A 26,825-nucleotide genomic window follows, 5' to 3' on the forward strand; every position below is an offset into this window, starting at 1 on the left:
TGCAGTATAATGTCCTGCCTCTGGATCAAAACATGTTTGTTTTTTCAGGTATTTATTCTAATGTTATTTATTCTAAGCTATGCTAACTGGTTGCTGTCTGTAGTTTCATATTTAACATGCAGACATGAGGAAGTGGTATTGATTCTCTCACTTATCTCCCAGCACGAAAGCAAAACATCTTAGAAAATGCTGAATGTGCTTGTCTTCAGTTGCCCAGTCACATTAAATCATACAAAGCCCATTCTACAATTAAGCATTGTGCACGTGATATAGCAATAGTAATCACACAAGAGAAAGTGAAATATTTTAATAAATACATTAACAGACTGACGACTTTGAGCTGTGGCTTTAATCGTCAGAGCTGGAGTCTCTGTTCATGCTAAATCTAAAGCTATGTGGTGCAACTGGTTTGTGGGCTACTCTTCCTCGTGCTGCTGTTGGTCCATCAGACAGCTGCAGGGAAGCACAAAGTTATAGCATCCAGAGTTGAAGTACAGTCCAGTGTTAAAAATAATGAAACACATCCCCTGCAGGCACTGTTTGTGCATGTTCTGCTGCATTTTTTGATCTTTGATGGGTTTTTTTCCCCCCGCTCTTCTCCCATTCCCATTGAACTCCGCTGCTGCTCCCTTCCCCATTCCACTTGGCAACCAATCAGCTTTCGACCTACACAGAGTTAGGTTATAGGTTGAAAACCTGTCTTCATAGGCTCTCTGTAAGCAAATACCTACACAAAAGGACACAACCCCGGTACCATAAAACAAGCTTAAGTGTTTTCAAGTAGATCTTGACAAGTGTGTCTCAAAAAAAAAAAAAGGGATTTATCACTCTGAGACTGAAAAAAAAGAACAAACAAACAAATAAACAAAGAGGTGAAAAATGCAGCAGGATAACGACATACTCATTAGGAAAAGTTACAAGTCACCAAAAAGTCACATGCTTTGTAGATTCTGCTGAATATGTTGGGTCTACTTTCAGACCTTGACAGTTGGTATTGTGTTCTTGGGTTTGAAATGGGGATATAAAACTCACTTCACTGTAGACAGTGACGCTGGTGTTCAAGCAGTTTCCAGTTCATGGCAAGCTTGAGCCTTGGTGGTTCCTGGGTTGTTCCTGAACACCCTAACCAAAGTGGCAAAGTGGTGACACATCCAAATGACTTGTACTGATCTGATAGACCTTTCCAAGTTGTGTAAATCTGTCATTCTCCTTCTTGGATTTGCACTGAGTTCCTTAGACTTTCCCATGACAAAGAGAAGAGAAGAGGAGGAGAACAGGAGTAAAAGAAAGAGTGTGTGAAGATACTTCCATTATACATGGTATCCTCCTCATAAAAAGCTCTGGCTTCTTTATTTTCTATTTGATATCAGATATATCGAAGGATATGTCTCTCCATGGTGAACTGTGTATATATGCCTAATTACTAGTCCTATGTGGTTAGGGCCAGTTAAACAGCTGTGCCCGCAGTTTTTCTTTTCACTGACTTTCTAAAGCAACAGTTCAAAGCCGGGAGCGCGCACTGTCAACTGGCGCGTACCCGTGTAGGTCCTCCTCTTCCGCGTGCGTCTGTGAGCGCTACAGTTGCTGTGGTCGGCTCGCGCTGCCTTTTAAAGCCAACTGACACTGCATGCCATTTCCCACTCGGCCAGAGGACGGGACACGGTGAGGAGCTGCGGCGTCTCTCATTCTACCCCCTTTTCCTGTCGTCACCCCCATTGTCCTTGTTGTTTAGTTGCCTTTTCTGTAGTTTGTTTGCACGGTTACATAGTTTAAGTCATGTATCGGTATTTTGGGGAACTGTTGAGCCGCTCTGCGGGTAGTGCCCTGGCCTCGGGGTGCGTGGAATCCGCTCTCCCGGCGTCCTCTTCCCTGATGCGGGTCCGTCGCTATGCCGACGCAGCGGACCAGCCCGATGACCCCAACTTCTTTAGGATGGTTGAGGGCTTTTTCGACCGCGGTGCCGCCATCGTAGAGGACAAGCTGGTGGAGGACCTGAAGACCAGGGAGAGCCCAGAGCAGAAGCGGAACCGTGTGCGGGGCATCCTGCGCATCATCAAGCCCTGCAATCACGTCCTGAGCGTGTCTTTCCCTATCAAGAGGGATAACGGAGAGTGGGAGGTGGTGGAGGGCTACCGCGCCCAACACAGCCAGCACAGGACACCGTGCAAAGGGGGTAAGAACTGAGCCGAACCTCCTACAATCGCCCCTTTGATAGCTAGCTGTAGCCAGCTTTTTAGCCCTATTTAGCAGCAGTGTTAGCTTGTTAAAAACACACCATATACCTACAGCAACTGAACGTTAGACGTTTTATTTTTAAATTAGGATCATGCTTGTTCTCTTTGTTTATTGTATATCACAATAGCAGTGACCTTCTTGCTCACCTGCGGTACTCTAGTTTATTAGCTTGCAAGCTAACAGTTGAACTACCCCCAAGCAGCACCCAGACTTTGTCCACTCTTTGGAGCTTCAGTGTTTGTAAGGCAGTTATCCATGCACAGTAATTTTGTCAGCCAGTGGATTGATTTTATCTTTATTTAAAAGAGTAAAAGCCTACTGTCATTCTGAATGTTATGGAGAAAACAGCCCTAAAGGCATCAGGTGTCATGTCATCTTTTCAGGTTGGCGTCTCCACTTGTACAGCATAAAACACATCTATGACACAGTCTTGTCAGGACACTCATACTCTCAGGCAAGCAGGGCAAATGCATACGCTCACGTTTCGGTCCTCTTCTGTCACCCTTCTGCAAAATAGGGTATACTGTGGGATTTGCTCTAAACCTTATAGTTCAAGGTTCATAACCAGAGGCATCAATGGGCTACTGCTGCTAGGTGCCCTGGGTAAACTGTGAACACAAGGTTGTAATGTACAGATAAAAAGATTAAAGTTGAGGAGGGGGTGGTTGTTTTTCCAGGCACTCCTATTTGTCAGTGTGACAGGTGGGGGGAGGGCTTTATGGAGAAGAGGGATTCTCAGAAGAAGGAAGACGTGCGTTTGGTTTGCTGACCAGACAAAGGGCAAGTTTCAGTGGTGTGAAGAGACATTGGCCTGGTAGTGACATTGTGAAACCCATCCACTGCAGCTGCTTAATGTAGTGAATGTAGGCCAATCCTAAGGGAAGCCTATTTCAGCTCAAGACATGCACATTGCATGTTGCCACTGAGCCCCAAACAAAAGGACTGGCTGAAAAATATAGGTTAGTAAATCTAAATCTAGTAAATCTATTTGACTAGATGAGGCAGTGTGGCACCCAGATGAAGTATCCATTACAATTTTTCCCGCTTGTAAACCACTTCACGGTAATATAACCCATTTATGAATTTATAGCATCACTGTCTGTCTAGGCAGTTATTGGCACTCAGAAGCAATATAGGTAAAAATCAATAAGCTAGTTTCCGCTGTCCACTATCACATAAAAGCCTGAGATGAGATGAGCATCTCCTCAATCCAAAGTCAAATCAGAACTCATTTACCATGCTGTTATTACTGAATATCCAAAACCATATCCATGCTGGAGTCACTGCTAATAGTTACAATAATAGAGCGTAGTTCACCCCAGAGTGCATGTGTGTAAATACATACTTATCCACCTATATAGATCAAACATTTTGTGGCCAAGGAACACATGTTTTCATATTTGTGTAAAACAGCCTTTATTCAGTTATCTGAAATATCATCAGTTCTCTGCACGAAAGCACTTTTGATATAAAGTTTGCAGGACCAGAACCTAAATCCCATTCATCACTTCATGGGCAGTTATAATAAATTATTATTAATACATGACACAAAACCCTAGTCACACCTGGATTTGCCTCACCACACGCCATTTAGGAACCACACAGCTGTTTTGGTGTGAGTTACCCAGTTTTGGAGATATTAAAATATGTAAAAATGGCTGCTTTTTTTTTCTTTCTTTTTTTCAGTTGGACTAAAGGGCATTTGTCTTTTGTACTAAAGCACCACACCAAAAAAAAGGTTTTTTGAATAACTGGGTCTTGGAAGTGCCATCTGGTCTTTAAGTGATGATGTAGAATTCCATTTCCGGGTCCAAACTCTCCTGTTTTCAATACTTAGCAATGCTGTGTCACTCGTTGTTTTGACCGATCCGAATGTAATAGTGAACAGTGACTGGGCTGCTATTGCTGTCCATTTATGGGCATCTGGACCCAGAATTGACGTCGGACTTAAAGACCGGATTGCTGCTGAGTTTTTAAAAAAGTGTTTTTTAGCACTTTGTTGACCACAAAGCAGGCATCACTTAGTTTTACTTTCAAGATGAGACATTTCTACAACCAACATCTTGAAAATGGGGCCAAAAATGCACTAGATCCTAGAAAAAAAATCTGGTGCCCATCAAAGAGGTTTTGGCCTTCCACCAGGATTGTCATTAAGATCGGTAGTCGGTACAGTTTTTTGAGAAAGCTGAAACTATGATTGGACTTTCATGCCAGTCCCCTGGATAGTAGAGTCTGAATAGGTGTTGTTATCTTTCAGTGGGTTTAATCATTGATTTAGTGCATGAACCTTTTGCTGTATTCAGATCAAACTACAAAGTGCAAAAGCTGTTTTGAGTGTGTATGTTGTGCTCATCTTCCCCATTTGAGAGCCACACAGACTGTTGCTGGGCTGAACCACACTGCCTTTAACTAAATATGTGAATGGAAGAAGTGTTGTGTTTTTTTGGGGGGTTTTTTTTGGTGCAGAAGTGAAATAAATCTATGGGTTATTTCATGTCACATGTGAACTGTGCAGTATTATGTGAAAAAGATGCCCATATGGCGCCTGGGTGGCTTAGTGGTTAAGCCGACGACCACATACATATGCCATGCCATGTTGGGGTGTGGGTTCAAGTCCCGGCCCTTCACCAATTTGCCCGCGTATCTTTCCCCCATTTCCTGTCTCTCTCCACTGCCGATAAAAGCCGCTGTGGCCAAAAATGCAAAAAAAAAAAAAAAAAAAGTGTTTATTTGTCACATACGTAGTTATGCACAGTACAATGCACAGTGAAATGTATGTAAAGATGCCCATATACTGAGGACACCTGATACTGAGTAAAATTTTAAAGCCATTAAGTAGAAGTGATTTCACTAAAATGCAGATTTGATACCACACAACAGTGTCAGTCTCAATTCTTAATCAAACACACCAAACATATTATTAGTCAAGGAAAAGACCAAGATGTGTTTGTTTTAAAAATGTTCCATGTTAGATAATTGGCCGTTGCTTTAGATGTGAAAGCCTCTTGAGCCTTTTGTTTGTCTTTCTGAGAGAACTTGATTTATTTCCCAAAAATCTGCCCTCCCATTTTAGAGGAATGTGTTTACAATCTGTTTTTGGTTTTTGTTGCTGTGGTGGGCTGCTGGTTGGGTGGATAATAGATGGTTGATGGGGGGATGGTTTGGAAGGCAGGCCTTTGTTTCCTCCTCTGTGGCCTTTAATTTGATCAGTGAACACAAAATTGTCCTATGCCGGCCCGTGGTAACTCAGCTGATCTTTAGATGAATGGAAATTAAGGAGGAGCAGCACTCTGAAACATGGAGTTTTGTTTTCAGATGTTTTTGGCACCTGCTGCTTGCACACGAGCACCGTCTAATTCAGTATTGCAAGAATGACGAGCCGGTGACTCTAACTGCAGTAATGCAGATGTGTATGTGGGGACAAGATTACGTAATCGAGTGCAGAGTTTTTCCTGCCTGATTCTTTGGGATTTCTTACACATGTAAACACAGTCTGTGTACAGTAAAGGAAACAAGCATGTGATACCTTATACAGCATGGCAGAAATGTATGCATTGTCCTGTCATTTTGGAGCATTTAAGCAAAAACCTAGTTAAAAGAAATGTTGGTGCTGGTGATTTCCCTTTTTGCTCTGGTTAAAACCTCTTTGGTGGTTTTTCTCTATGCAGGAGGACCTCTGTGAGAGAACTCGATAGTGGGAGGGCTTTTATGTGTGTGTGTGTGTGTGTGTGTGTGTTTTTTTTGTCATGCAGTTGAACAAGCATAAATAGATAAGCACGCATAAAACATGCTGCAGTCTCCTCTTTGTGCTCTTCGCCCTTGAGTTTCTGTGTGTAAGCTTACCCTGGATGCACTATTTTTGGTATTGCTGTCTAACTCGCGCCCACACACACTGTGCCAATGAGACTGGGGGTAGCGTGACATGGTCCGTGATCTGGCTGTATGAGCTCATGTAACGCTGCACATGTTGCTGTGGTGACGTTAGTAAACGCCAGACAACAGGAAGGTATGACTGCAGCTGAAGGGCTGGGGCCAGATTGGAGGGCTGTGATTGGTTCGTTCGGTCTCCACCCACCCATTGCGCTTTACCTCACTGCCGGACACACTTGGTGATCTTTGACCCATTCTTGTGCAGTCGTTATTGGTCGGGTTTTTCACGGTGCGCACTCTCTGTTATTCAGTTCCATTTTGCTGTTGCTAAGCTTTACAGGCAGGGGCGACACTTTAAGCACAAGACCAAAAATAGTCCAAAAAAATGACCTCCTACCTCCTTTTTCTGGTAACCTTTACCCTGATGGAAAATGCCATGAGGTCAAGGAAAGGTGCGAAGGAGAATTTATGAAGACTTGGGAAGATGAATCTGCTGTGGTGAAAGTACAACGTCCTGAAAATGGAATACAAAAAGTGCATTTTAAATACTTTGCTCAACTTATTCTTATCATTTTGTTTCTTGGAGGCCATTTTTTAAAAAAAGCAAACAATAAAACTTCATGACCAAGGTTGTAATTTTAAAGAGAGGGGAATAGATGCCTATGAAGTGAAATAAAATGCATATCGCACAGAGATTAGTTGTCAGTCCCGTTGAATCATTTTCACTTCCTGCTTGAGAGGTGACACCTGTTTTTAAGGCTTTCTGTCACCCAAGACAGATTAATTTAGTCCTAAAGGCTGACAGTTTGACAATGGCTATGACTAATGCAAAATGGTAACCCTTAAATTCACATTTCATTTTAATAGAGGTCCTTAATCTTTAATTAGAGCTCTTCACACATGGCAGCAACTTGATAAGAAGCATATTTTATTGCAGCAGTGTCATTTCACCTGTGTTTAACAGACTACCGCTAACTGTTCAAAACAGCAGGTCAGGAGATGAAATGGAAGAGCGACATTAGCATTTTAACATTAACATCATTTTTTTATTTATTTATTTTTTAAATTTAAATTTCATAACCTCTTGTCAACTTTTGACTTTAGGGTCATACTTCAACCAGACTTGATAAATAAATCTGATCCACAGATTGTCTCAATTGTATGCGTAAGGCTGTATATGGACATGTAACTACTGAGCATGCTCATCTAAAGCAATGCATTGTGGTACATGGTAAGGTTCACCATGGGCTTCTTGACCTCCATAATATATGGCAGTACTACTATCCTGTGAGTTTACTGACATTTACAAATTTGTTGAGAGAAGTACATTAATCATGAATTCAAAGATGCGTAATGATAGAACAAGAAAATGCAGAAACAAGTTGAGAGAAATCAAAAAAATATTTGAGGAGGTGAAAAGAAAATGGAGAGCAACATGGATTCTTTCTTCAACAGGTTCTCCTTCTGCTTTCTAACAGGACAAAGTTATTTCATCAGGATTTCTGATTTTCTTGGTCCCCTCCGTGACACACCACTCAAACCTGAATACATTCTAACATATTTGATACTGACCTGAAAGTTCTTGTACGTATAGTTGTTGGGGCTTTTGTCTCTTATAGTCACAGACTATTAACTGTTATTACTATAAGTGATATAGAAGTTACTTTTTTCTGATTGTCCCCTCTGTGACATGCAAAATACTGTGGGGCGCCCCTGCAGCACCCTTCCTTAGTATTTAGAGAATTCAACAAGTTCTTATTATGGTTGTGGCAGCAGTTGAAGGTCACTTCAGTTAAAAACCTTTGTAAGCAACGCTGACTATTTGACCGGATCCAAAGACTTCCCTAGGATACAGACTGAATATGTAATCGGCTGTCAATATATAACACACTTGAACTGATTAACAAGCTAATAAAAGCATAGAAGATATGAGGAGTTACATTTTTGCGCATGGCAAAACATCTAGACCTTTTGCACATTTTTCTCAGTATGCAGGCCCTGATACAGATTGCTGTCTGTGTTTCCCTCAGGTATCCGTTACAGTACAGATGTGTCTGTGGATGAGGTGAAAGCCCTGGCCTCTCTGATGACCTACAAATGTGCCGTTGTTGGTAAGTATTAAAGTCTTAGCCTTCCACAAAGCCTACAGAAGGTCATCCCCATTTCTCTGCATACATATTAATACTGTATGGTAGGTTATGTGGTAATGCCAGAGAATTTTTTTTTTTTCTGCTTCTTTCTGTACTGACTACACATTAAAAATACTTGTTCTATGTTTTATGCGTTTTTGCACAGATATGTGTGATTACAAAGCTGTATTATTATCTTCCAGATGTGCCATTTGGGGGAGCCAAAGCTGGAGTCAAGATCAACCCTAGGAATTACTCTGTAAGCCTTCTGATTGCAATCCTCCTCACATACTCAGACACAGACAATAACAGCATGATTTTAATTTTTATTTGTTCAGTTGATGAGAACTTAAGTAAGAACTAGAGATGTAATAGTTTTGTCTTTCAGTTGATGTGTACATTTCATTAACCTTTTTTTTTTTTTTTCTCCAAGTTTAGTTTTTGTTCATTTCGCTTGGGTTTGTATTATTTTGAAATCTTTGTTTTGTTAATTTAAGTCTTAGTTTTTTAAGTTATTGCAATTTTTTTTTTTTCGTTCAAGAAGGTCAGAATGGGTACTTCTGTCTTATTGAATGTTACTTTTTGTTTATTTAAAAGTATAGTTTTTATTATTTTAGTTAACTGAAATGTTTTGTCACAGTTAATTTTAGCTTTAGTTAACATAACCTTGAAGTACAGTAAGAGAGCAGTGTCACATTTGGGTGGTGAAGCAGACAATCAAAGGTATTTTATTTTTTTTTTTGTGTACTTTAATTACTCTGATTACTTATTTAAAGGGCAAACTTCAGTGCAAGTTTCAATTACCAAATGGTGCTTGAACTGTCCTTTTTATTTGAAGGCCACTGGCTGCTCTTCTAAGCTTAGAGTTGACTGGAAAGAAAACCCTCACAAAACTTTTAGTTTTGTCAGATACCTAAGCATCTTTCTACATATCTGATAGAGATTAATTTTGGTTTATATAAAGAATAAACTGTTTAATTTTGCTGCCAGTAATGTAACCAGATTGCTCAGATCTTATTTTTCCTAAAATCTGCACTTTGTTGCAGGATAATGAGCTGGAGAAAATTACCAGGAGATTCACTATTGAACTGGCCAAGAAGGGCTTCATTGGTGAGTTTTGGTCTGTGAGGTTGTTTGAGCAGATTTTTTGTTGTTTGAACTGTTAAATGGCTGTAGTGGTGAGAGGTTAATACTTCCACCCATAAAGGTAAACATTTCCAGTCATCTAATGGTGTTTATTCAGGTTGGGGTACCCCTGGGTGTGTCTGTGTCAAGTAAAAGGGTAGAGAATTAACAGTAGGGAAGGGAACTGGCTTCTGAAATTTACAGGAGGAGAAACCAAAAAGTCATAACCTGTTAGGTTTTTGCAGTATACAGTCAAGACACAGGTACTCTGATATTTTCCTGAAGTGAAAGTAATACCACACTATAGGAACAATATACAGAGGAAAAGCTGGCATTTTAAAAATTAGAACCTAAGTACTCAAGTGTCAAAAGTAACAAAAATAAAAGTACTTTCTCCATCCATCCATTCACTTCTGCACATCCTGCTCAGGGTTGGGGGGGGCTGGCGCCTATCCCAGCTGACATAGGCCGAGAAGCAGGGTACACCCTGTACAGGTCGTCAGCTTGTCGCAGGGCCAACATGGAAAGACAGACAACCATCCACACTCACATTCATACCTATGGGCAATTTAGAGTAGCCAAATAATCTAACCCCAGTAAGTGCATGTCTTTGGACTGTGGGAGGAAACCGGAGTAAACCCACACAGACACAGGGAGAACATGCAAACTCCACACAGTGAGAGAGAGGCCTGGGCCAAGGTGGAATTGAACCCAGACCTTCTAGATAGTATTCAAACTGTGAGGCAGCAGTGCTAACCACCTCACCACCGTGCTGCCCCAGTTCTATTTTATTTAATCTTTTATAGTTTAAATATATTGTTTTGTTGTAGGTGGTAAAGTTGAGGCTGATCTTCAGGATCATAATCTTCATGTATTGCTGGGTATATTGTGAAGTCCAAACTTTAACAGTAAATCATAACTTAAATTTGTTTATTGTGTATTATTAATCTGAATCTGCAGAGTAACTAAATTGTTGTGGAAGTACAAATTGACATAAAAGGTTACAGTACTGTATATACTCCACTGGTTCTGCAGGTGAATGGGCCCCTATACCACCTGTTTATTCACCCTTATGTGGATGCATTTTAAAATGCTCATAATGTGTTTACTTCAAACACCACAGAGGGATGTGATGCTGTCTGTTATATACCAGCAGTCAACAGTCGTTGCCGTTTGTTAAGCTTGATAGAGGGGCCTTTAATATCTGCCTTGGAGGTAAAGCCGTCCCCACTGTCTGCCCACGTCACTGGTCTGATTCGGTTATTTTCTCTCTGCATGTCTGCTGCTGTTTTCACATCTTGAGGCCCTTGAGGGCACATTTTTATGTCACACTAGGACACAAAGCCTGGTGCTCAGAGTTTGTGATATTCTACTCACTGCATCTCATGTGACTGCCAAACTTTGTTAAAACTCTTCCACTTCTCCCTCCCTTCCTTTCCTTCCGTGCCTGTCTTTGTTCACCAGGCCCTGGCATCGATGTCCCTGCTCCGGACATGAGCACAGGAGAGAGGGAAATGTCCTGGATCGCCGACACATATGCAAACACTATTGCACATACTGTGAGTTCTCTGACCTGCTGTAAATGTTATACTGTAGACAGCGTAGCCGATCTGGCTGCCTTGGCTGCAGTTTGGTACAAATTTTAAAATGGACCAAATTAAAAACATGGAATGAGTCATACAGAAAGCATGAGCAGCGGTTTCCTGCCTCTCCCCTCCCAGCAGACCACAGAAACATTCCTCATCTCTTAAATGGAGCGCTTCAGACTAAGGTCTTTTTGTTTGTGTTATCAGCTAATCGTTCTATCAAAATCTGTCAAACAGTGCTATTTGACTAAACATGGAAAATATTTACCCACATGTTTTTTCACGTGCTCGTGTGTTGCTCACAGCTGACTCAGAAGCTTCTTTCATCTTTTATACTGTCAATACTTTGAAGGCCTTACTGTTTTTAGGTTTTTTTTTTTTTTTAAAAAGAGAGCATTTTACCACCATTTTTGAAGTTTTCTCTTCTGCAATTGTTTATGGTATTGAAGTCCTGAAGGGTATACTGCAGCCAGGCTCACTTTGTGTTAGCTGGCTTAAAAAACCCAAAGCCCCTGTTGGAGAGAACGGAAGTGCAATGAGTGTGCTTCTGTGCTGAGGACTTTGAGGATATAAAGTGTATAATGGATCAAAATGGATTTTTTATTTTTTTATTTTTATTAAAATGAAACAAAAAACATACAACAGTGCGGACACACATAATACAAACACTCATCGTGTATGCCAGGGTTCTAGCCAGTGGTTGATTGCTCAGCACTGCACCTTGATTTAGACTTTCAGCAGTTAGCAGGCCTTTAGCATTAGCAAGTGGCTGTTTGGTGCATTCGGTTGGTACCAACTGAATGAAATGCGTCACAATTCACAATTTGGCAAGTTTTCTGCACTATCCCTGTAATGGCTTGAGAACCTTGTTGATCAGACAACCAAGAGGGTTATTGGTTAAAACAGTTTTAAGCAGGTTGCTGCAGGCCTTCTCATTGTGTTGCAGTTATTTTATTAGCTCACGTCCATATGACGGGTGCTTTGTTCCAGGTAGTCATTATTCACAAGAGGTGGGATAATTACAGACATTCTGCGCTTAAGTACAAGTACTTGTGTTAAAAATACTTTGGTAAAAGTTGAAGTACTGATTCAACTTCTTAAGTAAAGGTAAAAAAGTGCAGGCTCTGAAATGTACTCAAATTAACAAGTAAAAGTAGCAGGTTGTATAAATGTTGAATTCAGTGAATAAATCTCAGCATCAACAGCTCTGATTCAAACTCATCTCTGCTACACTTCATGCAACCTGGAACTCTGACCATGAACACAGCCTCTGTGCACCAGTCAAGACAAAACCTTACTGTAAATACAGTACAGCAAGCTGACCTGTTTATCATGCACTAAACTGCAGTATTTTCATACAATCTTTGAATTACACAAAGTTAACATACCTCAGGTTGTTTTGCAGTCCTTACCTTTAAATCTAACCTCTCTTCTTCCTCTCCTGTCCTGTTTCTTACATCTCTGAGTGAACCTTTCTCTCCCTGGAAACACAGCAGCTGGACATTTAGCTAGCAGACACACTGTGTGACAAAATGCAGACACTTTTTGTGTACTTGCTGATGTTTGTTGAGCATTTAGAAACACTGCATTTAAAATTACAGGCTACAGCACGTTACTCCCTTTATTTTTGCTCCTTTTCAGTAGTGCTAGCTAAGATACTGAAGTACCGCGAACATAACTTATAAGCCCCACTGATGGAGGATACACCAGTAGGATTGTCTCTTGTCTGTTATTGTTCCTTAATTTAGGCTCAGACCGTTTGATGTTTGACGGCGCAGTGACCAGAAATGAAAACCTCTCTCTGACATTTTAAACCTAAAGTAACAAGTCTGTTTTGAAAATGTAAGGAGTAGAAACTACAGATATTTCTGTAAAAATGTAAGGAGTAAAAGTAAAAAGTAGTCAGAAAAATAAGTATTAAAAAATCTGAAAACTCTACTCAAGACTATTAACTGTAACAAAGTATTTGTACTTCATTACTTCCCGCCTCTTGTAATCAGTCACCACATCTGGAGGGCATTCATCTGTGAATGATTCTAAAACCTGTAATCCAGTGTAGTTTCTATTCTGCTCTTCTCTCTGGTCTCCTCTCACCTTACGCAGTCATGTGCCCACTGCTCCAGATACTCCTGTGGAGTGGATGGCACATTCCTGCTTGGGGTATCTGAGGGAAGAGGATTATGAGTAGTACATGTTCAGTCAGCTGATACATTGCAAGGTACCAGGGCAGCACTACATTTTTCTGAATGTATATTAAGCATGGCTGGAACTGAAGCTGGTGCAGGTAAACGGAAACTGTAGTGCCACTGATGGACACTAGAGGCTTATTTCTGGTCTCACATGTTTGATACCTGTGGTTCCACACAGTTCAGGGGTGCCAGACTTGTCTACTGGATGGCTTTGCAAAGAGTGAAATTCACAATGAAGCCATTAATTTTTGTTGTTGTTCCTTTTTGGTGGGGGGCAGCTTTACTAAAGAGTTTGTCTAAATGTCTGAAATTATAAAAGAATTACAAGATCTAGATAAGTTTATAAATCATAAAAAATGTACAATTCTATCCATAAATTATAATTTACATGACAGTTGACTTAATGAAAAACTGAGATATATTAGTAAACTCACAAATTTATCTCAGGCTGTTCATTTGCCTCATAGATGGATTATTCATGAAATGTGATTTTTGTTCACCCTGTTCCTTTTCAAAATTTGACAGTCTTTTATTTGAGTTTATGTTTTCAGCTTAAAGATTTTGTTAAATATAAATGATTACCAGTGCTTTCACTGGTCTGGTCAATTTCAGGTTACATTGGGCTGTATGTGGCCCATTAACTAAAATGACCCTGTCCTATAAAAAGTGAGATGAATTCAAAAGGTACCTGATTTTTATTTATAATCTTTTTTTTTTTTTTAAAGGAACTTGTGGTTGTTATAGGTCATCTTGAAGACACTTTTAGATTCATTAGGTTGTTACCCTTATTTGTGGCGGTTTCTCTTCCAATGCTGTGTTCAACTGAGCCTTAAATAATTTTGCTGTGTGCATAGTAGTGTTTTAAGCTGTGGTCTGATTAGGAAAAAAAAAAAAAAAAAATTCTCCCCTCTCCTTGCAGGACATCAACGCCCATGCATGTGTGACAGGAAAGCCTATCAGCCAGGGAGGAATCCACGGTCGTATCTCAGCCACCGGTCGTGGAGTTTTCCACGGCATTGAGAACTTCATTAATGAGGCGTCTTACATGAGCATGCTGGGCTTGACTCCTGGTTTCCAGGACAAGACCTTCATCATCCAGGTACACAGACATGTATTTTTTCTTTGGTCAAAGTAAAAAACCCTTCAGTGAAGCAGACCCTGCTGCAGCTGTTTTCTCACTGATACTCACAGGACTTAAGTTTTCATTTGAAATCACGATGAAGGGTTTTAGAGCTGGGTCTCAATCAGACCCATGCCATCTGTTTCAGCCTGATCTCCTCATACCGTGCAGGCAGCAGTGAACTCAAGTTTTCCCTTCTTTGTTTATGAAAGATGAGTCATCGAGAGGAACCGCTTAAAGAAAATGGCTTTCTCTGCTGGTCATGTTCCAGCAGTTTTGTGAGACACAGTTTGAGTTTAAGGGAATGTCATGTTTTAGAATTGAGGATGAAATCTAAGAAATGAACTATGTGTTAGGGGAAAATATAGTGAAAATGAACCCTGCAATGTTAATTAAAAGGAAAATTCTTTTTTTTCTTTTTTTTCCCCTCCTCTAAATGTGTGCAGATTTTCAGTGTAATTCTGTGAAAGGAGAAGTGCGTCTGTGGAGACAAAAAGTCAAAGAGCAGCATTTTGCTTTGGAGTTTCATTTCCAGTTGTCACATGGTAGCTCCTCACGTGTCACTGACACAAACTGGGCAGGAAAGCCCTCAGCAGTGGTGTCTGCTGTTTTCCTAGAATTTTTTTTTTTTTTTTTTTTACTTCTTTTCATTACAACAGCACAATCTGAGACTCTTGATCAACAGCTCTGTGTGTTTAGATGCAGTAAAATAACTGTCAGGGTAGCTGCAAGCTGTGCAGCTTTCAAACTTAAGGGTCTGCTTTTATTTGTTTCCATACAGAATGTGAACTCAAACTGTGATGTCCTGTCTTCACTGAGATTTCAAGAGACGGATTGTTTTCAGCAACAGTAAAGAAACAGATTTTGAAGGATGGTGGTTGCTAAGCTGGTGTTAGTGAGGGGTGAAGGAGCTGTGACGACAGCTGATTCATGATGTGGATGTTCAAAAAGCTAATCTGTGTGTGTGTGTGTGTGTGTGTGTGTGTGTGTGTGTGTGTGTGTGTGTTACTCTGGGCTGACATGAGATGAGATTTTCCTAGAGATTTATTAGTGAGAAAGGAGAGGGCAGATCTTTAATGTGGTATTAAGATAAAAGCAGGGGTGTATATTCTTCTTTTTTTTTTTTTAATCAGCTGTAAAGTTGTCTCTCCTTCCTCCTCATTATCCTGCAGTTGTGTTAGAATCCAGGCTAGGGGCATGTAACAATAACTCTCTTTGCTTTAAAACTGTGAAATTGCTTAAAAGTTGTTTTATAATTTATACACAAACTCTTTCTAGATCTCTTTAGGTTTAGATTATTGTGGATGACAATTGAAATGTTATGTCTAATTTTATGGCTATATTGCATATACAGTACAAAAACCTGGCCTCGGTGTATTAAAGTTTTTTGTTTTTTGTTTTTTTTTCTTTTGTTTAAATAGAGTAAATAGAGCAAAATGTGTATGTACAGACAGAGATCTGGATGGATGTAGAAATATCAGATTGCCATCGCCCATCCATAGTCCCAGCTGAATTCATCAGCAACACTGAACAGAGATTTGTGTACTGAAAACATGCCTATTGTGTTGATTTGTTCAGTCAAATTCACATTATGTAATAAATAGAATAAAACACGTGGTCTAAAAGGTTTCTCTGCAGGTCTCAGTTCTGTGGCTTATGATGTTAGAACCTCATCTGGCCACATGGTGGCAGCAGAGTGTAGTTAATGATCGTAAACAGTTTTTTGTTTGGGGTTTTGAGGTATAATTCAAAGCTGTTTACTTTTCATATTTAACCATCTCAAAGAAATTATATGTTGTTGGGCTGTGGATTATTACCTTGCTCTGATTTTTCTCAGGGCTTTGGAAATGTGGGTCTCCACTCCATGAGGTACCTGCACAGGTTTGGGGCCAAGTGTGTGGGCATCGGTGAGATTGATGGAGCCATCTACAACCCAGATGGCATCGACCCCAAACAGCTGGAGGACTACAAATTGGTACCAGCATTGCTGTCTTCTCCTCACTCCTCTCTCCTTTCTTTTATCCTTTCAGTCTTTCTTTTAACTGTTTTTAAATCATACTGACTCATGCTCACTTAACAATATAACTGCCATTGCTCCCATTGAAACAGCATGTCTGCTGTGTGTATCTCTGCAGCAACACGGCACCATTGTGGGCTTCCCGGGAGCTAAACCGTATGAAGGGAAAATTTTGGAAGCCGACTGCCACATCCTGATTCCTGCAGCTGGAGAAAAGCAGCTCACACGTCAAAATGCCCCCAAGATCAAGGCCAAAGTAAACTCTACCCTTTGCGTATAAAAGCTGCTGTGATTTTAAGTTGTCACTTTGATTTTAAATGATTAAGGACTATAAACAAGGTAACATTTATGTGTGCATGTGTGTGTTGTCAGATTATTGCTGAGGGTGCCAATGGTCCTACCACCCCAGATGCTGATAAGATCTTCCTGGAGAACAATGTCATGGTTATTCCTGTAAGTACGCACAGCAAACAGAGAAATTCAGGCTACTTTTTTTGTGTAAAGCGAATTATTTTACTTTCTTTGTTTTGCTATTTTTGTTCATCTCAAAGGTTAAAATGAATAACCACCTTTCTGAAAGACAGTAAATGGGCACGACTTGTTTAGGCTTTATTAAGCAGTATTGTAAACATACTTTTGTTCACAGAACAAAAACACAATGATGTTGCAGCTTTTTGAGCACCAGTCAACAAATGACTGAGAATCTGAGAAGTTTGTCGAGGCTGTTTGCTTGTTTCCCCCCCAAATATGATCAGTCAAATCACACTCATACAGTCTTGATGGAACATTATGTTGTATGTGCCCTTTGTAAATATAAAAACTTAAAGGAGAAATATCACGAAAACTGAATCAGTTATTATAAAAGTGTTGCATTTCTCCAGTATTTGCTATAAAATCCAGATGGTTATGGCTATGAAGTAATTTCTTCTATAAAATATGAATTTTACACCAAAGTGACTCATTGATAATCAAATTTAAGACACGTTTTCAGTACAGACGACCTTTTTATCCCGGCAGTTATACATGCAGAGAAGTGAAAACTGTTCCAAACAGATAGCTGACTGTGGGCTTTTCACTTGCAGGACATGTACTTGAATGCTGGTGGTGTGACGGTTTCTTATTTCGAGTGGCTGAAGAATCTCAACCATGTCAGCTATGGAAGGCTAACCTTCAAATATGAGAGGGACTCAAACTACCACCTGCTCAGTGAGTACAAACCTGCTATTCTTGCGGTGGTCTCGACATAGTCAAGATACATTTGCTTTACATTATGTTCTATTCATTTTGTCTGACGACATTCATTGCACAAGTATTGGAAATCAGAAAAAAGAGAACACACAAAAAACTTCTAAGAGTCAGTTAGATGGAAGACTTTATTGTCATTATATGTAAACATATAACGTGGATAGGATAGGATACAAGTGTGATAGGATAAGTGGATAGGAAAACAAAGCTTTCATTCAGGTGGAGGGACTGCGTCAGAAGAGCCGAGCTGCATATTCTGTATTCCTCCCTGGATTAGGACCTCTTCTTTTAGGTTGTCAAAGATTTTTTCAAATTCTCCACGATTTAAATTTTTAGCTTGAATCAAAATCTTTCCACTAGGAAATACACTCACAACACCTTTACCATCGAGGTTAAGCTGTAGTTTGTCATCCATTGGATGTCTTGTGGTTCCAGGGTAGGCTGCTTCTATTGCATCTGTCCATTGTTGTTTAAATTTAGTGTAGAAAATGAAGTCACAGGGTGTACCAGTTCTATAAGTGTCATAATAGAGAACATCTTGGTTTGCTGTCAGGATTTGATGTTTGAGTTTTTTTTTTCTTTTTTTAGTCAGTCCTGGAGGGTAGTCAAAAGAACGTGCAGGCATCTGTAATAAAATATTTAAAAGATTAATTATTTCATTTTATTTTTTATGTCCTTACAGTAAACAGCTTAGTTCAACCCACTCTCATAAACAAGCTTAATTAAATATTTGACCAGCAGTACATATTACCTTACGCCACATCAGTGCGTGTGTGTGTGTGTGTGTGTGTGTGTGTGTGTGTGTGTGTGTGTGTGTGTGTGTGTGTGTGTGTGTGTGTGTGTGTGTGTGTGTGTGTGTGTGTTTTAAACAACAAAAAACAGAAAAGGAGTAAAACAGTGTTGCCAAGAACAAGAGTTTAGAGGCCAAATGCATAGATTTCTTTGTTTTTTTTTCTTTTTTCTTTTCTTTAAAAAACAAACTAAATCTGAGCTCGTCTGTCTTCTGGTGTTGCGGTATAAATTCTGATCTCAGCAGCTTCTTTTGTTTCCTCTTTTTACTTTCTCTTTTTCTTGTTCACACAGCCACTCATATCATGGCAGAAAAGGAATGAGGAGTGTGTACTTGTAAAACAAGTTAAACTTGATAAGTCAGATTTGTCATCGCTGGTAATTGTTGTGCTTTTGATTTCATTTTGTTTTTCTTTAGTGTCTGTTCAGGAAAGTTTAGAGAGGAAGTTTGGCAAGCAGGGAGGACCCATCCCCATCGTACCTACTGCTGACTTCCAGGCCAGAGTCGCTGTAAGTAATTTAATGTCACTGAAGAAAGCTCTCACAGCTACGCCTAATCTTTTTACCCTGTCAGACCTGCTCAGTAAAGAAAGCATTGTTAATATGGACTGGTTGTTCACAGCATGAATGATTGATCTAAGCTGTTATGAAACTTGACAGAAAACAACTTTTAGGCACAACATGATCACAATCATCCAAACTTCAGACTGCATTTCTTTGTATCCACACAATGTGCTCTCAAAGTTTGAAGCAAACTAGACGAATTGTTACTGAAAAAAGCATCAAAGGTGAAACACGTATGGAAAAAATCACTGAATGCTTCCTGACCCGAACCACCTCAGAATCAGCTGGTTTTATTTTTTCTGTAAATTGTAGCATCAATATCATGGGACACATGATACATCGGATACAGAATAATAGAAACAAGCATTGGTGTATGTGTATGTATGTATAATAAAAAAGCTTGTGGTCAAATGAGGGCAAATGCATGTCAGACCCAGAAACATGTTTCAAGGAACCACAACGTTCAACTCTGAAACCTCAGCAAAACCTTCGACACGGTTCAGATTTGAATGTGTTTCTGCATGTTTCCTGCCCTCTGTCCTGAAATACCTGACAATTCAAAACACTTGAATTCTCACGATGGTGCAGACATGAATATGGAGAGACGTCACCACGCTCAACCAAGTTTTCGCTGCTTTAATTATCCAGAAGTAAAAATTTCCATTTTTTTTTTTTTTTTTTTAAACCTCATTATTGGAAATGAATCTATTTCAAAGTCCTCCCACGTGTCTCTTATCAATCTGCTGTCATGACTTTATGAAATCTGCCAATTTGGAATAAGAAACATAAAAAGATGAAACCAATTTTTCTTGTTTCAATGTCGTACACATACCACAAGGTACCAGAGTGTTGAAATAACTTCCACATGAAACAGATTTTTATCTATAAAGGCAATCAACCCAGCTGATTATGTATTTATTAATAATGTTCTTTTTATTTACTTATTGATTATTAATTCAATAACTGTTTTACTACTCCTCAGACTGATGTAGGGTTAACACTATGTCATCCTTTACAGGGTGCCTCAGAGAAGGACATTGTTCACTCTGGCTTGGCTTACACTATGGAGAGATCTGCTCGGGTAAGTGATCGTGCAGGAATGTTAGAGGTGTGCTTCTCCTTTATTTCCTCTTTGCTCCTATGACCTGTATTTCACCAGGAAAAACTAGTCCAACTAGATGAAATCTCAGGCACAGTGTTTCCACCTGTAAGCAGGTACAACTTGTTAGGCCCATGCTCATCAAGTTCTGTTTTTTTTACGATGCACTCTATTAATTTTTAGAGGTGCATCAGAGTGAAAGAGTAAGGACAAAAAACAGGGCAGAACACAAATTACAGGAAAGAGAAGACTCAAGTTAATATGCAGTAGTGGCTGATGAATCATGGAAAGTATTCCAGGAACCTAACCCTATAGCAGCACAACTGATCCAGCACCAGCTATAAGCTTCATCAAAAAGGAAAGTTTGCTGCCTAATCTTAGAAGTCGAGGGTGTTTAATTCCTCAGTGTAAACTAGGAGCTGGTCCCACCTGAGTCTGGTTTTTTAACTGCTCTGCAAAGGTTAACCAAAAACACCAGAGGCTCCAGCACTCAAAGGAAGCCTTGAATTGACTGACCCTTGTTTTATAACATCATCAGTAAATGTGCCTTTGCTTAATGAGGCCAGTGCTAACATTATTAGACTGTGATTAAAATCCAAGACGGATTTGCTGTGCAGTCTTTTTTGTAAAGATGTCTCTAATGTTTAATTTGATGAACATGGTACAAACCCTGTTCCATATTTCCTGTTCAGTTCTTGATTAACATGTTATTAACATATTCCAACTTATTCGGACTCCTAGGATGACATAACCTGAAGGAACTATTACACAAAGTTGGTCAGCTGAGGCTTTGTTGCACTTTCACAGCTTCTTCCTTTAAGGCCAAGCAGCTGTTACCCACCAAGCAAAACCATCTAAAAAAAAAAATTTTAAGGACATTTTTGAACAGCAGAGATTTGAATAAAAAATGAAAAGTCAAAAACTTCAAGAAAAATACTTTTTGTGTCTCTTCAACATCTCTGCAAGCTCTTCAGAGGACCAGGAGATACAAACACAGGCCCTTCTGGAGACAGCAGCACTGAGCTGCATTATGCTGTCCAGAGGCTCGCGTAAATAAGCTGTTCTGCCATTCAACATACAGTGGACTCTGTTGTTGACATGTGACTCTGATCACAACCATTTCTCAACCGACTAAAATGTCAAAACAAAAATTGCAAAGATAAATGTCAGCATTTTGAAAACAGCAGTTCACTATTCAAACAAATGACTGGCCAACCAGATTTAACCAGAAAACGGTTACCACAGATATGTGGTACTTGTGGGTGTAGCCTGCATATATAACCTGTTTGTTTTTTCTTTTGTAGCAAATCATGCGCACAGCAAGCAAGTACAACCTCGGTCTGGACCTGCGGACAGCTGCTTACGTGAACGCCATCGAGAAGGTCTTCAAGGTCTACAACGAGGCTGGGCTCACCTTCACATAAATGGCTGACAAGGATCCACACTACTCTCCCTTCCTCCACCCTCCTGCTGTCAATGCCCCTCTCCTGCCTTCCTCCACCTCTACAACAGCCTTCAGAACATATCAATGTTTACTGCTGCTCCTTGGCTCCTTTCACACGCATGCAGCGACACACTGGCTTGCCTCGTAGTTGTCTCATGATCTTTGTGCTGCCAGTCTATCTCTGCAGTGCTTTTTAAATATTGTCTTGTTCTTGTTTTTGCCTGAGGTTATAGACAGACAGAAGACTCCATCCCATGAACATATAAATGTTTGCTAGGCAGCCACGTTTTTAGCTCTGTTTGATCGCTGAATGCATGTGTGCCCCTCCTGTTGCAGCTGTTTCAGTCGGCAGCACTACAGATGCCTTATTTTAAAAGGTCTGCTCTAAAAGGGAGATGGCCACTTCAGTCTAATTTTAATTCAAAGGGATGTAGATTTAACTTCATATGAGTAAGAGAAAATAGTACTTGAGTGTGTATTCTCACTCTTAAGGTGTGAAAGTTATAGCGATGATGTTGCCAAGCTTTAGAATTCACAACAAGGATTTATTTCTTCATAGTTGGTCTTATGTTCCTCGTCCCGCTCGTTTTTCTGCCTTTCCTGCTGCGTCATCTTAAATGCAGCTTCTCCTCGACTCCTCCGCTGGCCAAGACAGAGGAGCTGGGATGGTGTCACTGTGATCACCCAGTCCCTGGCTGAGTATTCCTGTTTAACTGTCCAGCTCCTCAGCATTGCAGTTATTTTTGGAGGAAATTACATTTTTATTTTTACTGTATTCATTTTTTTTTTTTTTTTTTTTTTTTTTTTTTGGAAACAAAAATAAAATGTTCAGATACAAAAATTACTGGTGTTCATTTCCTGATGTGCTGATTCCTGTAGTTTTCTGAGAGTTGGCAGTAAGACCTAGAGGAGGGGATTGGACAGAAACATGCGTAGTGGAAAAACACTAAAATGTTTGCCATTATTAAAATATTCATAGTATCAAGAATTGGTAAATTAAATCATTCTTATATAGCGCTTTTCTACTCTGCTCCAGCATTCAAAGCGTGTTATACTACAAACCTCATTCACATACACTTGTGCACATTTTTACTAAGCATAAATGCTTTCCAACATTCATACACACTCCGATTTCTACATCAGGATCAACTTGGGGTTCAGTATCTTGCCCCAGAATACTTTGGCATGTTGACTGGAGCAGCCAGGGATCAAAATACCAACCGCCCAGTCAGTAGACAACCTGCAATACCTGCTGAGTTACAGTCATACTGTGTGCTTCTGGACAATAAATTTTTTAGCCTGTTCTTTTCCCCTTAAGTGGTGCTTCCCAATCTTCTGTCAGTGCAAAACAGCTTATTTTGCTATTAACTCTTGTTTGGTGGTGTTTATTGGATCGGATGATTGCTGGCTGAAGGATGGGATGCCATTGTCGGGTCGTGGTGCGGCTCTCTCCCGCTGCCCCTCTTACCAGGCGGAAGTGAGACCAATGAAAACCAGTGCACCTTGATAGTAATTCCACACTTAACAAGAACTCACTGGAGATGAGCAGGTTTAGTTTCCAGGATTTATTGAAGCACAAAGTTAAACAAAGCACAAGAAAGCAAAAAGCCCTCCCGAGAGTGTGTGCCTTGGTGCCGTTGCAAGGGTGGTAGAGGAAGAGCAAAAAAGTAGAAGTCCAGAGTTTAACAGAGTATAAGAAAGCAAAGAAGCCCTCCCGGGAGTAAGTGCCTTGGAGCCGCTGCAAAAGGGGAGAGAGGAAGTGCAAAAAGTGTGCTAAAAAAGGAGCTAAAAGAGCGCTAGAAGAGCTCTCTCCCAACCTTGCCTCTGCCTTTTATCGCCCAAACTCACCTCCCCCTGCTGTTATCAGGACCAGTGGGCATAGAAGGATGCTCCCAATCCACTATGAGTTTGATCCTCATGCAATGGCTCCAAGACTGTTCTCCGGGCTGTCATAAACAAACAACTTTTCCACGTGAAAACACCTCCCACCAGAGCACTACCCCGCCCTTCTAACCATATTTTCACATTACTAGAAACACTTTTGGCCGGTCTTATCTCAATACACAATTTTCTCCCTTACATTATTACAGTAGCTCAGGTGGGACTTCAACTCCCCTTTTCAGGACACACACTCCTCGCTACTAGACCTTCACTCTGGCAATACTGTGTCAAAAGTGCACTGTGTAAGCCTGTAAATATGAACGAGTGCAGTTCTACTAGTGGAAAAAACCCAAGGCCCTGGCTTAGGAGGCCTCAGTCCTTTCCACTCACCTAAAGCATGCAGTGTTCCAGTGTATGAGTGACAATATAGGTGACAAATAATATATAATGTGACCATTAATTCAGATTAATATAGGTACTAATAAATGATATAGTAAAATACCAATATCAGATGATAAAAATATCCAACACCATCCCACAGCAGTGTGTGACCAGCATGAGAAAGAGGTGCCAGGCTTTTCTGGCTGTTTATGGTTCTCCCACATGCTACTAATACTGAGGCTGCTATTTGTTAAATTAATAAATTGTTAAATTGCCAATATGTATTTTTTTCTTCAGCCTTTAATCATCCGATCCAATAAACAACATCAAACAAAAATTAATAGCTTTATTTCACTCTTGCACAGAGATGAGCTGGGAGATCTCACACCTTTCTACAGTCAGTATAAGTCACAAAATCAACTTAAAAAAAAAAGTCAGTGCTCATTCACAATTTTGTTCATAATTTCCTTGGACAGAATTTCTAGGAGTTGAAGGCTTTGGTCTTGGTGGCCTCAGAATCTCATGCAGCCATTTGGGAGGGGCTCAGAGTAGAGCCGCTTGCCCTCCACATCGAAAGGAGGCAGGTGAGGTGGTTCGGGCATGTCCTACTGGGACCCAGGACACGCTGGTGAGATTATATCTCTTGGCTGGCTTGGGAACGCCTTGGGGTCCCCCTGGACGAGCTGGTGGAGGTAGCTGGGGGGAAGGGGGTCTGGGCTTCTCTGCTTAGGCTGCTGCCCCGGATAAGTGGGAGAAAATGAATGGATGGATGATCACTGCTCCCTTAAGAAAAACTCCAGCTCATAAACCATTATGATTTAGTTTGTATTCAATGTGATGATAAGAATGAGTTAATTTAATTATAGCCTCCATGAAGCTGTCTGTCACACCTTTCTTTCAAAACACCTGTTATGATGGGTTCAGGCCTGTATGAATAATAATCAGACTTTATGCTTTATTGGTGAGGAGAGCTTGAGGGTGCTCATTTAAGGAAAAAACTAGTATTGAAGTCAGGATCTTGTAGTTCAGTGTGTTAAATCCATGTATGGGGCGTACTACTATAAACTCTTTTTACACATATACTAAGGAAGTGTTTTCCTAATCTTCAATCAGTTCTTGCTTTGAAATTCAGTTTTGATGTGTGCTTAGCAAAAAATTTCACAAAATGATTTCTTTCATCGTTTATTACAGTGTCTTTGACAGAAAAGTGACTCATTAATAATCAAATCTCAAAGATATATTTTCAGTATATTTTCAGTGGTTATACAGAAATGAAGACTTTTCCAAACAGACAGAAAAAATGACAATTCGATTGAGTTCAATTTTATTTATATGGCTCCAAATCACAGTAAACAGTCGCCTCATTGTGCTTTATATTGTAAGGTGAAAACCCTACAATAATACAAAGATTAAAAAAAAGGTACCTGAATGCTGGTGGTGTGATGGTGTCTTCCTCTCAACCACATTAGCAATTAAAGACTGATCTTCAGATATGAGAGGGACTCAAACTACCACCTGCTCAGTGAGGACAGAACTACACTTCTTCAAACCTACAGACTGAAAGCGAGTGTCCCGTAGTCCTGACAGAATCAAGATACACCGCCTTTACATTTTATTCTATATTTGTACTTTAACTGACACCATTCTAAAACAGTACTGCATGTAAAGAATAGCAGAATAAGGATTACAGAAGTATTGCAAATTAGAATAAAATATCCAGTAATTTTTAAACACCAGAACAAAAAATTTCATAATCAGTTGTTACTACTTCAACCCCCCCCCGATTCAACAGAAAACTGAGCCTCTGCCGTTCCCTGCTTATTCCATCATCTTACTGCACTGTTTCTGTTCGCCCTGTTATTCTGTTTCAGAATCAGATTCTTCAATTCTCATTTGTTCCAGTCTTCTCCTCATCTCTTCCTCTCTTCTCTTGTCTACATCTTGTCTAAGTTGGTCAAACCTGTCCTCAAATGTCTCAATTTGTTCTTTTTTACCTTGAATCAAAATCTTTCCACTAGGAAACACAGACACGGTGCCTCCATCAGAGAGCTCAAGTTTGAGTTTGTTGGCCATCTGAATGCGTCTGGATCCAGGGTAGGCTGCTTCTATTGCATCTCTGAATTTGTCTCTAGAATGGGTGAAGAAAATGAGGTTGCATCTGATGTCAGTCTGATAAATGTCTTCATAGAGAACCTCTGGGTTTTTCATCAGAGTTTCTTGTTTGAATGTTTTCTTCTTCTTCTCTGTCATTCCTTCAGGGTAGTCGAAACGACGTGCACGCGTCTGTAATAACACATAAAAGAATGATTGTTTTATGCAATTTAATATTCCACTGATTAACTATAAAAAAAATCAACAGTAGATATGATACAGTGAAAGTTCTACACTGAGTTCTAACCAACTTCCTGGTAAAAGGGAGTGTTTCCTTGCACTGCTCTTGTAGAAGTTTGGCAAGCAGGGAGGACCCATCCCCATCACACTTACTGCCACCAACAATCTTTTTTCTTTCTAAGTGTGAGTGTAATGTAGCAGGCATTGCCTCCAGAAAATGGTCAAATGTTCCCAATTTAATATCACCAAAGAAATCTGTTGCCATCTTGCACCAAATCAGCATTTATGTTTTACCAAACTAGCTGTCAGACATATTCAGTGGAAGGAAGCATCAGAGCCTGAAGCAGCCTGTATGCTTAGTAATACTAAACATGTCTTTTTGGAACATAGTTTGCAGCATGAATGAGTGACTGAAGCTGCTGAGAAGGACAGATTTTTATTTAATTTTTTTGGGATCCACAGGAATGCTCTCCATGTTTGAAGCGGATCAGATAAATTATTATTGAAAAATCACAGGACAAACACATACACTTCCTTCTATGAGAAATCAGTGAGCCTACTGAGACCTCTGAGTGCCACCATGAATGTGATCAGAAATAGGTCAGACAGAAAGGTCAGTAAGCCTGAACTTTCGCTCCTCCTCCCTTCCTCTCTCCCCCCGCCTCTCTCTCCTCCTACCTCCTCCTCCTGCTCCTCCTCCTCCTCTGCTAAACATCAGATTAGCCTCAGTCAGGGTTTTGTGTTTAATTCCTCTGAGAAAAAGAAACATTAAAAAATGAAATTGTAAATTCATTTTAGTTCGGTGATGTCGGTGATGCTG

At 40.1% G+C, this 26,825-nt stretch overlaps 1 protein-coding gene across 1 annotated transcript; it reads left to right on the forward strand.

Moving 5' to 3' along the window:
* Nucleotides 1-1,619: 1,619 nt before the first annotated feature.
* Nucleotides 1,620-22,196, forward strand: glud1b (glutamate dehydrogenase 1b). Its single transcript, XM_030754416.1, has 13 exons — nucleotides 1,620-2,173; nucleotides 8,136-8,216; nucleotides 8,438-8,493; nucleotides 9,281-9,344; nucleotides 10,824-10,918; nucleotides 14,054-14,233; nucleotides 16,092-16,229; nucleotides 16,390-16,527; nucleotides 16,644-16,724; nucleotides 17,354-17,477; nucleotides 18,724-18,815; nucleotides 19,888-19,950; nucleotides 21,273-22,196. The coding sequence occupies exons 1-13, from the start codon at nucleotides 1,777-1,779 to the stop codon at nucleotides 21,390-21,392; spliced, it is 1,629 nt and encodes a 542-aa protein (XP_030610276.1). The 5' UTR covers nucleotides 1,620-1,776; the 3' UTR covers nucleotides 21,393-22,196.
* Nucleotides 22,197-26,825: the final 4,629 nt, after the last annotated feature.

The sequence above is a fragment of the Archocentrus centrarchus genome, chromosome 19 (assembly GCF_007364275.1).
Source record: "Archocentrus centrarchus isolate MPI-CPG fArcCen1 chromosome 19, fArcCen1, whole genome shotgun sequence".
NCBI lineage: Eukaryota > Metazoa > Chordata > Actinopteri > Cichliformes > Cichlidae > Archocentrus > Archocentrus centrarchus.

Coding starts and splice junctions, on each gene's coding strand:
- glud1b (XM_030754416.1), top strand. CDS start 1,777: ATGTATCGGTATTTTGGGGAACTGTTGAGCCGCTCTGCGGGTAGTGCC. Junction 9,345..10,823: donor GGCCAAGAAGGGCTTCATTG/GTGAGTTTTGGT, acceptor TTTGTTCACCAG/GCCCTGGCATCGATGTCCCT. Junction 18,816..19,887: donor ACTTCCAGGCCAGAGTCGCT/GTAAGTAATTTA, acceptor CATCCTTTACAG/GGTGCCTCAGAGAAGGACAT.